This window comes from Eurytemora carolleeae, unplaced genomic scaffold, assembly GCF_000591075.1.
Source record: "Eurytemora carolleeae unplaced genomic scaffold, Eaff_2.0 scaffold1875, whole genome shotgun sequence".
NCBI lineage: Eukaryota > Metazoa > Arthropoda > Copepoda > Calanoida > Temoridae > Eurytemora > Eurytemora carolleeae.
The window spans coordinates 17,379-28,407 of record NW_019398097.1 but is presented as its reverse complement, the minus strand read 5'-3'; the positions used below and the strand labels follow the sequence as shown (position 1 = coordinate 28,407).

At 31.5% G+C, this 11,029-nt stretch overlaps 1 protein-coding gene across 1 annotated transcript in view; it reads right to left on the bottom strand.

Annotated features, from left to right (window-relative positions):
- LOC111716800 (matrilysin-like) overlaps positions 1 to 10,793 on the bottom strand; it is a gene marked incomplete at its 5' end in the record, with an annotated part of 13,296 nt that extends 2,503 nt beyond the window's left edge. The window contains 4 exons of the mRNA XM_023492284.1: positions 2,001 to 2,080; positions 3,157 to 3,182; positions 5,201 to 5,302; positions 10,729 to 10,793. Of these exons, the coding sequence (XP_023348052.1) occupies positions 2,001 to 2,080; positions 3,157 to 3,182; positions 5,201 to 5,302; positions 10,729 to 10,793 (273 nt within the window). The remainder of the gene's footprint in view (positions 1 to 2,000; positions 2,081 to 3,156; positions 3,183 to 5,200; positions 5,303 to 10,728) is intronic.
- Between the last annotated feature and the right edge of the window lie 236 nt (positions 10,794 to 11,029).

Genomic DNA, 11,029 nt, shown 5'->3' with positions numbered 1-11,029 from the left:
CGCGTCTTAAATTTAAGCTGCGGCTCAAATTCTTTAAATTCGGCCTCTGGCTATCTCTTTAAATCTTATAGGCTTAGGATTCTCTATATTTTCCCTCTAAACTCTAAAGAAATGCATTTATCAACGTCATTTTCTTTCTTCTTTCCTCAAATATCATACAAGAGTATTTTTATATCAAAATAAATTGTTTAAAATAAGAATGTATATAGTGTAAGAAGTACGAACATTTTAGTAAACCTAGGCTCTCCCAGTCAGCTTTCCTGGTCAAACTTTTTGCATAGATAGATAGATAGATAGATAGATAGATAGTTGAAATATTTACAGATTACAATTAGTAAAAGTAAATACATGGTGTTCTCCCAAAAACATTTTACGTTTAAAAAAAATGAATGGTATAATAACAAACAGTTTTCGAATAAACCCTTGATAATAAAAATACGGAAAAGTTGGCGAAATACAAAAAAAAATTTGCTTTTAAATGAGCTTTTAAAAATGTGGTCAACCTATTTCGCATAAAATATGAAAATGAATTTGATAAAGATATTAAACATTTAAAGCGTTTTGTTGATTTTAATAGATTAAAATCTGGAGAATTTTCTTAATATTAAAGGTTGAAAAATGCTGAACCCCATTTTAGAAATCCAGAGACTAGCAGTTTCCAGAGTTATGTTGACAGTACAGTACATATGTTTACAAAAATATTGCCGCTTGGTACAAAGACGATAAGGAAGTTGCCATTTAATTCCCATGCTTGTTGGAATACCCTGTACGCAGAATGCAGTTGTGTACAACATGCATATATTACTACTACACATTGTTATATTAAAATGAAATAGCTGCTCCCATGGAAAATGTGATAAATGATTTGATTTAATACCTCTTTATGTAGTAAATGCTTTGATTTAATACCTCTTTATATGGTAAATGATTTGATTTAAAACCTCTTTATGTGATGAATGATTTGATCTAATACTTTTATGTGGTAAATGATTAAATTTTATACCTCTTTATGTTGTAAGTGATTTGATTTTATACCACTATGTGGTAAATGATTTGATTTAATACCTCTTTATGTGGTAAATGATTTGATTTAATACCTCTTTATGTGATAAATGATTTGATTTAATACCTCTTTATGTGGTAAATGATTTGATTTAATACCTCTTTATGTGATAAATGATTTGATTTAATACCTCTTTATGTGGTAAATGATTTGATTTAATACCTCTTTATGTGATAAATGATTTGATTTAATACCTCTTTATGTGGTAAATGATTTGATTTAATACCTCTTTATGTGATAAATGATTTGATTTAATACCTCTTTATGTGGTAAATGATTTGATTTAATACCTCTTTATGTGATAAATGATTTGATTTAATACCTCTTTATGTGGTAAATGATTTGATTTAATACCTCTTTATGTTGTAAATGATTTGATTTGATACCTCTATGTGGTAAATGATTTAATAACTCTTTATGTGATAAATGATTTGATTTGATACCTCTTTATGTTGTAAATGATTTGATTTGATACCTCTATGTGGTATATGATTTGATTTAATACCTCTTTATGTGATAAATGATTTGATTTAATACCTCTTTTTGTTGTAAATGATTTGATTTTATACCTCTTTATGTAGTACATTATTTGATTAAATACCTCTTTCTGGGATAAACGATTTGATTTAATACCTCTTTATGTTGTAAATGATTTGAGCTGGGAACTTTTGAATGGTGGATATCGGAATTAATGCTTGATTTACTCTTTTTTTAAATCTCCAGATTAAATAATGCTTGTTCTCTTCTTTATATTAATCTCCAGATTAATTTACCGATCGGGATTAAGGATATTCCATTCTAAAGTTTTCAATACCTCTTTATGTGATAAATGATTTGATTTAATACCTCTTTATGTGGTACATGATTTGATTTAATACCTCTTTTTGTTCTAAATGATTTGATTTGATACCTCTATGTGGTATTAATGATTTAATACCTCTTTATGTGGTAAATGTGGCAGACCAAGTGCATGTCCAAACTCGTGTGCTGCCACATGTTTCAAACTTATTCCGGCATCTGAGCAAACTGTCGTCTTCATTTTTTAAAATATTATGATTATTTGCCAATTAAGTTTTGCCAGAAAATGGTTCATAAGAATCTCAAAACTTTTTTTTAAAGATGCTTTCGCTAGTGGCAACTTCCCAAATGTGCAATTTTCCTAATGTACAATTTCCCAAGGTTACGTTCAGCCTTCTAAGGTACCGCAGGCTGCAAAATGGCGACCATGTGCTGTGTAAGGGGCCTAGCGCTGCAAAATGAGCCGAGCTCTGCACAATAAGGGGCCAATAGCTGCAGCTAGAACATACTAGGGGCAAAGCGCTGCGGATAAAAAGAATGGGGAGATTGGGCATTTAAGAAGTTGCCACTTGGGAAAATGTCTTTGGGAAAGTACCTAACACATTAGGCTCAAGTCTAATTTCCTTAATCTCAATTCAACGTTAAAAGTTAGGCCTGTCTTGGTGAAATTAGGTGATTATTATAATTAGACCAAGGTTGTATAATAAGGTTGGTTACTCTTGAAGCGCTCCAATTTGTTGAAAATGTCGTCTCCTAAGTTAGATTGATTAAAACCTTATATGACGTCACTGATCATAGAGGCGAGAGTGACGTCATATTAGGTTTTTATCTATATATCTTAGGAGACGACTTTTTCTGTACATTGGACCCCATCCAGAGTAAGGAACCTTATCATACAACCTTGAAGTAGACACAATTCTAAAAACAAATTATACTGATTTTCAATGAAACCTTTCTTTTAACAAAAAGAATCCAATTATTTTCACACAAAAAATACACATTGAGGGAGGAAAGGTACACCAAATCCATTTTTAGGACACTAAACATGGCATTCCAGACCGCCGATGATGTCACAAAGTTAACTGAATTCACCTTAAGCGTATTGCCGAAAACTTTAATTTAAGACTTTATTTGCGGTCCAGATGAAAAACGGGAGCGGTGTGTTTTCCCTCCCTCGCGTGTAGTAGAATAACATTTTACTGCAGAGTGTCCTGAAAGCTTGCTGAAATTAAATATTTGACGAGAACTATTTCTTTTAATATGACAATTTTATTATTAACAAAACAGCACAGTTCCTTTGAATTTATTCCCCACCTTCCACCTAAAAAAAAATCTAAAGTTAAAAAAAACCTAAAAATCTAAAAAATGCTATTTTTGATTATTTTTCATCTGTTTAATATTTTAAAAGATTAAACTATAATCAGAAAAATGTTGAATAAAAAATCATAAAATGAATATATCATAATACAATACAAATACAAAAATACGAAAAATACGAAAAACAAAACCAAGACTGTACAAATAAAAAAATATTTTTAAAAAATTCTGTTTTGATACCATTCATGTATATACAATACATAAATGTTAGCTATATCTGGCAAAATATAAGGTAGAATAGGCTAAATTCAAAATAATTTATTTTAACTTTGAAATAAAAAAAAATTAAATTGGATTCATTTTGTTCCACGGGCAACGCAAACTTTGAACAGACTGAACGATATTTCTCATAATTTTTTATGTTCAAAATTATTTCGAGAAATATGATATTTTAATCAAACCGCATCTTTTAACATTGGCGGCTTGGTATATATTCTAAGAGAAAAAGAAAACATAAAAAACCCGTATTTTTGTTATTTTTGCAATTTTCTACAAACTTTGTGATAACTAGTGTTTACTGTGTATTAGACAAGTAAAGATGAGAATCTTTTGTTTTTAACAAACAAAAATTTTTAACAACAAACGATCTTTTTTTGTGAACGATGGTGTCGTTCAGTAAAAATGAACAATGGACAACCCACTTGGATTGGTTTGAGAAATAAAAAAACGATGGTTTTTAAAAACGAAGATAAAATCATTCAAACGACCTTGAAATATAACGGTTACCAAACGAACAAAGATCTTGAAAGAACAAACGATTATACTGAATGGCTGTTTAGTGAGAAAACGAACTCATTTTTTTAACAATTGAAAAAAACGAATAAAATTATAAAAAAGCCGAACGCTCCCATCTCTATCTACTGCTGCTAATACACTGAGAAAAGACATTCCGATAGAAACATCCTTATACTGTGATGCCCAGAAAAAGAAATTGTGCAGTGTAAACAGACCTATGTCAGTTTAATGACTTACTAACAACACTATTTGCATAGTAAGTATATCAAATAGATTTAAGTCTATTCAAAAGTTTTCAGACTATCCCTTGATACGTGTTTTTAAACATTTGTTTTGGAAAATTATCCTTTTTTTTATAAAACTTTCAAAGTAAGGAAAATATCTCATTCTTTGACTCATTTTTTTTGTCAATAACATAGAATTTAAAGATTCAAAATTTAGAATATTAAAAATTGTTTATAAATAAGTCAGTAAATTACTTTTTTTTAAAGTATAATTTTTCCCAAATTTTCCAAAAAAATTCGGTCCAAAACTTCACACTGTTGCTATTTAAGAAGCGATTTATAATGTTTGACTCCTCAAAAGTGAGCATAGACCAAAGTTTTATAATTTTTATAAGAAAGGTTACTCTGAATGTGCTCGTATGTACGGAAAATGTCGTATAGATAGATAGAATCCGCATATGACGTCACTGAATATAGAGGCGAGCGTGACTCATCTGAGGATTCTATCTATCTTTGCTAAGAAGCCGACATTTTCTGTACATTGGAGCACATCTAGAATAACCTACCTTATTAATGAACCTTGCCATGGACACTTAAAGACAGTTTTACTTAGTTTTCCTCATTGGCTGGTTAGTGGTAAGTGGTTATTTAATATTATTCCTTTCTGAATATTTAAAGAAAACAACTTTTATAAAATGAAGACACACGGCAATCACGCACCTCTGCTCTTTTTGTAAAAAAGTAAATTCAACATGAAGCATAAATTCTGACCATGTCTAGTCTTGTCCATAAAGCTAGGTACACTACAAACTGGGAACGGGAAGGTTGACCCGGCTCGGAAATTCAAATGTACTACGGCTGCCCGTGCTATTCTATATAAACTATAATACAGTTCTCGTATGGCTAGGCACCTTTGTTAATTTATCAATGGTCCCGATTCTTGAAGAAGAAGGTTCTAACTGAGATGAAAGACGACATTAGCAAACATCCTTAAATCACTTACATTTCATCGTCATCAAAGTGTACATCTCCTCCATAGAGTGGATAGAAGGAGTGTGCTAGCACTCCACCCTCACCATCAAACCCTTCATTATCTCCATGATCTCTGAATACAGTTATTATTATTATTATTATTATTATTATTATTATTATTATTATTATTATTATTATTATTATTATTTTTTGAAATCCGCGAATTTTTATTTATTTTTAAAAAAAATGTTATTGATAATTATGTTAACGATCGTTAACGAAACGACGAACTGTATCTAAACGGTCGTTTTTGAAAAAAAAATTACATGCAACTTTATTGAATGTCGTCTTACATGAAGTTTAACAGTTGTGGGGGAGTTAAAACTCCTTGATATTTTCTTAAAAACTACTCAATGATAAGTACAGATGCCCATCAGGTCGGTTTCCTCTCTTCGTTAACGATCGTTAACGAAACGACGAATTTTATAAAAACGATCGTTTTTCAAAACACTCGTTTTTAAAAACGATCGTTTCGTTTTCGAGTTTTCGTCGTCGTTTTCATAACGAAACGATCGTTTTTCTGAAAAATGACAACGTTTACATCCCTAGTGTGTGTGTCTGTACCAATAGAGTGTGCGTGTGTAATAATGAGATGAATAGATGTACTGTCGGTGTATACAGTACAGCAGAATCTAGGTACTTGCAAGGTTATTACACTGATGTATATATTCTTGTTTACAAATTCCGCCCACAGAGAATTGGTTTCAATATGTACGCAGAGTATACACAACTGCAATTAACTTTCCTTGCATTATAACCTTGGGTACTTGTACATTCTAGGAGAGTAGAGTTGTTTATTGTTAATTGTTTACTTAAAAATAAGTTTAATATACATGTAATTTATTATTTGTATATTTAAGTCAACACTATAAACCAAATTTTCATGCAAAGAATATAATTTGATTAAAGTTTACAACAAATATAGTCGTTATTCAAGCTAAATTATAATTGACGACATTTTTCGCAATTTCCTTGACTGTAGTCATGTTGTGTGTCTGTACCAAAAGAGTGTGCGTGTGTGATAAGGAACCCATCTTCAAAGCAGTGCGACTGGCTTTCTCATACCAGACCAGCGCCATTTCCATTCCCTTTATTCGTGTAATGATATATATATTTTTAATGTCTGTTTGTCTGTTTGTGTTTAATAAACGTCAAACAGCTAAACCGATCCATCCCATTTTTTTTCAGAGACCTTGCGTGACCCTAGGGAAGGTTTGTGGATGACCAAGTTTTCAAAAATTTGCCTCCATGAAAATTCGATTTTCATAAAATTTTGGAAAATTTTGAAATCCATGAAAATCTATTCAAAGTAAAAATGTTCAAAATTGAAAAAGACGATGGGCGTGAAGCGCCCTAAAAGCCAGTATAAGAAAATTTATGTTAAATAATAGATGAGTTACATTCCGTGAATTTATCCATTATAGGAAGCGGTATTCTGATAGAAATGGAACCACAAGTGTATCAGATTCTGTTAAAAATGGAACCAAGAGTGTAGAGAAGAATAGTGCTACTGGTGGCGCAACAGCAGTACAATGATGGGTACAGCTAGTACTTTGTGCTTAACTAGCTATAATAGTGGGGGTATGTGAATTGATAAACAGAACTTTATAAGTTTGCTATCTTGGTTCTCAGACATTTTATGCATTCATGATAAATATGTTATGTAGTGATTAAAAATCAATGTTTTCTATTTGTGCATAATTTTGCATATTTTTTCTCTTTTCTTTTTCTCTTTTTATATATGTATTTATATCTTTGTGTGTGAATAAATCTTTATAATAATAATAATAATTTATTTTCAAGTTCAAACTTTTTTATCACAATTTTAAAAAGAGCAGTGAATTTTTTCTCTGACTGATCATACATCTGTTTTCAGTTTTATTGCCTAACCAGGAATGCCCATGACCTGACAAGATGATCAGACTTGAAGGTATAGGTAGGTGAGGGGCCACATGGACGGATGGGTTAGGTAATTTTTAGGTGTAAAATCTCTCTGACAAGTTATATTAAGGAATGATGATGCAGCTTTTCCCAGCTATTCTTCATATTTAATATTTATATTCTTACAGGTTGGAAAAATAAAATTCTGAGGATCCATTTTGCATGAATAATGACATGAATAATACTTTCTATGTTTCCATTTTCCTTGCTTGCTTGCTTCTCTTTCTCTCCACTATTATTACTTATTAGTACTTTTTTACAATTAGGATGTACTGCCATGTTTTATTTCACACAGGGTTCTGTTCAACTGGAGAGAGTTGTATAAGAACCTGACTGTTCTGAGCTCCCTTGATGTTTACACATAGAACCAGATTCAATCACAAGAATTTAGGTCTTTCCGACGAGTTAAGATTCTTAATAAGAGCTAATTAGGCTTGTTTTTAAGCAGTATATTTAAAGCTGTTAGTAGCAATTAATTTGGATCCAGAGAGGTAAAAAACCTCCATTCTCCAGGTTAATACACCGTTAAAAGATTAATGCAGGCCTTTAATGTTAATTGCAGTTCCGTTTTTTTTCTTTTCCATTTGTGTACGGGGGCTATACACCCCTTTGTAAAGTATTTGTGTACGGGGGCTATACAACCCTGGGTAAAGTATTTGTGTACGGGGGCTATACACCCCTGGGTAAAGTATTTGTGTACGGGGGCTATACAACCCTGGGTAAAGTATTTGTGTACGGGGGCTATACACCCCTGGGTAAAGTATTTGTGTACGGGGGCTATACAACCCTGGGTAAAGTATTTGTGTACGGGGGCTATACACCCCTGGGTAAAGTATTTGTGTACGGGGGCTATACAACCCTGGGTAAAGTATTTGTGTACGGGGGCTATACACCCCTGGGTAAAGTATTTGTGTACGGGGGCTATACAACCCTGGGTAAAGTATTTGTGTACGGGGGCTATACACCCCTGGCTAAAGTATTTCTTGTCTGACATTTTCTCTGTCTCACCCTGTATCTCTAAATACTTTTAGAAGCGTCTGGCAAGACCTAGTTGTAGCTAGATGTTCACTGGAAATCGATAAGTTAAATATTTAAGCTATAGCTTAAAATTCAGTTTTAAATTAAGTCAGAAGTGGAATATATTTAAGCTGAAATTTAACATTTAAGTCATAACTTTTCATTCTTCAGTTTTGGACTCTCTGGACTACATGACCATCTATTTGTAGGGATATTTAAGGATCATTTGAATACTAAATATTAAACAAAAAATTGCTGTAAGATGGCAGTCATAACATATCTTGTAGGAATAAAGCATGTCGTGCCGGTGCGATAATATGCCTACTAAGGGGAAGGGCCAAGGAGGGTTAAAAATATCACGACAGGTGTGGCCGAGGAAAGAGATTTTCTATTCAGTTGGATTGTTGGTCAGTTAATTTGTTAGTTAGTTGGTTGGTTGAATTGTTAGTAAGTTGGTCAGTTGATTGTTTGTTAGTTGGTTTATAGGTCAGTTGATTTGTTGGTGTGTTGGTTTGTATGTCAGTTGGATTGTTAATAAGTTCGTCAGTCGGATTGTTGGTTAGTTGAAATGTTGGTGAGTTGGATTGTTGATCAGTTGGATTGTTGGTCAGTTGGATTGTTGGTCAGTTGGATTGTTGGTCAGTTGGATTGTTGGTCAGTTGGATTGTTGGTCACTTGGTTTGTTAGTCAGTTTGTTTGTAGGTCAGTTGGTTTGAAAATCAGTTGGTTTTGTAGGTCACTTGGTTTGTTAGTTATAGTTTGTAGATCATTTAAAGTTTAAGATTTAAGATGAAAGGAGGATTTAAATAATTTTAAGCTTTAAGGTTCTCAAAAATAACAAGGAAAGAAAAAAATCTTTATCAATTTTATTTCTCTGAGTTCTAACTTTGCAATGAATGAATAAAGAATTGAAATACTTGATTGTCAATTATTCCATTTCAAATGCACTTTTATATATCTATCTGTCTTTTTACCTATTTACCTATCTATCGATCTATCTGCCTATCTATTTATCTATCTATCTATCTTAATAAAAAGTTTTCTCTAACTGGAGTTCATTTCATTCAATTAATTCGATTTATTGGACCAAACTAAATGTTAAGTCAACTAGAAAGCAAGTTTGGACTCCCCTCTCCCCTCCCTGAAAATTATAACGTTTGGTTGACCCCCTCCCCCTCCTAACCTATCCCTTAGGAGAAATTTAATGAAACTTAAAGTTTTTTATCAATTTAGATATTGGTCTAACATTGACACGTTTTAATTTAATGCCTAACAAAATTAGTATAATGTGTATTACAAATATCCCCAGTTTATTAAATTTAGCGGTTTATAATGTTAAAAATGTTTATAATCTAGAAAAATAAAATAGAAAAATACCCCATTCCCCCCACATTATTCCATGCTGGTAATAATTGGTTTTTAACAATTGATAATTTTTACCTGTAAAGTTCTACGTTCTTTGCAATTTAAACTAAACTACTCTGAAAAGTTTAAATTCTTGAGAGCTTTCCAGCCTAATTGGACCAATTCAAACTTGGTTGTATTTACAAAATATTTTCAAACTTTAGTAGAAAAAGATGAAAGATTAAATTCTATATTCAAGTTAAAGTTTAAATCATTATATCTGGATAAATAAAGAAAGGTTTTCTGTGGATAAATAAATAAAAGTTTTCTGTAAATAAATAAAGAAACGTTTTCTGTAGATAAATAAAAAAAAAGTTTTCTGTTGATGAATTAAGAAAAGTTTTCTATAGATAATAAAGAAAAGTTTTCTGTAGATAAATAAAGAAATGTTTTCTGTTATAGATAAATAAATAAAAGTTTTCTGTAGATAAATGAAAAAAAGTTTTCTGTAGAAAAATAAAGAAATTTTTTAAGGATCCTTAGAATAGGAAATGCAAAATCTTTAAAAATAGACAATATTTATAAACGTTATGTTTTTGTTAAAAATTGGAGTATTTCTTTAAAAGTTGTAAAACTTAACCCCTGACTGCAACAAGTGGCCGTCAGATGTCAGTCAAAAAACATTACATGGAACCGTAGCATGATTCCGGAGATAATATTAAAAAACTTCTAAATGTTGGGGGAATGTTTCCCCAAGAATCTAAAAAGGAAAGGAAAAAGAAAGGAAAAGGAAAGGAAAAGGAAAGGAAAAGGAAAGGAAAAGGAAAGGAAAAGGAAAGGAAAAGGAAATGAAAAGGAAAGGAAAAGACAGGAAAAGAAAGGAAAAATAAAGGAAAAGGAGAGGAAAAGGAAAGGAAAAGACAGGAAAGAAAGGAAAAGGAAAGGAAAAGGAAAGGAAAAGGAAAGGAAAAGGAAAGAAAAAGGAAAGGAAAAGGAAAGAAAAAGGAAAGGAAAAAGAAAAGAAAAAGAAAGAAATAGGAAAGGAAAAGGAAAGGAAAAGGAAACTAAAAAGGAAGGTAAAAGAAAGGAAAAAGAAAGGAAAAAGAAAGGAAAAAGAGAGGAAAAAGAAAGGAAAAAGAAAGGAAAAGGAAAGTTACATATCTATAATAGTTTGCGAAAAATGAAAAATTGCCCTACCTAGATTTAAAGCTGATATCTATATGAACAGGTCCGTATGAACGCTTGCTAAACTTTAGATCTAAAGTAAAGGATTTAAAGCTGATATCAATATGAACAGGTCCGTATGAACGCTTGCTAAACTTTAGATCTAAAGTAAAGGGTTTATAGATATTAAAGGGAGTAATTGCGAACAATAGTATTGGCCACAGGGGTCTGTAAAAATTCAAAATTTGAAAAACTTACTTTTTGTTATTCATCTAAAAAGGAAATAAGCAACCATCCTTAAATTCAAATTTTTGATACCCGATATAATTCCAAC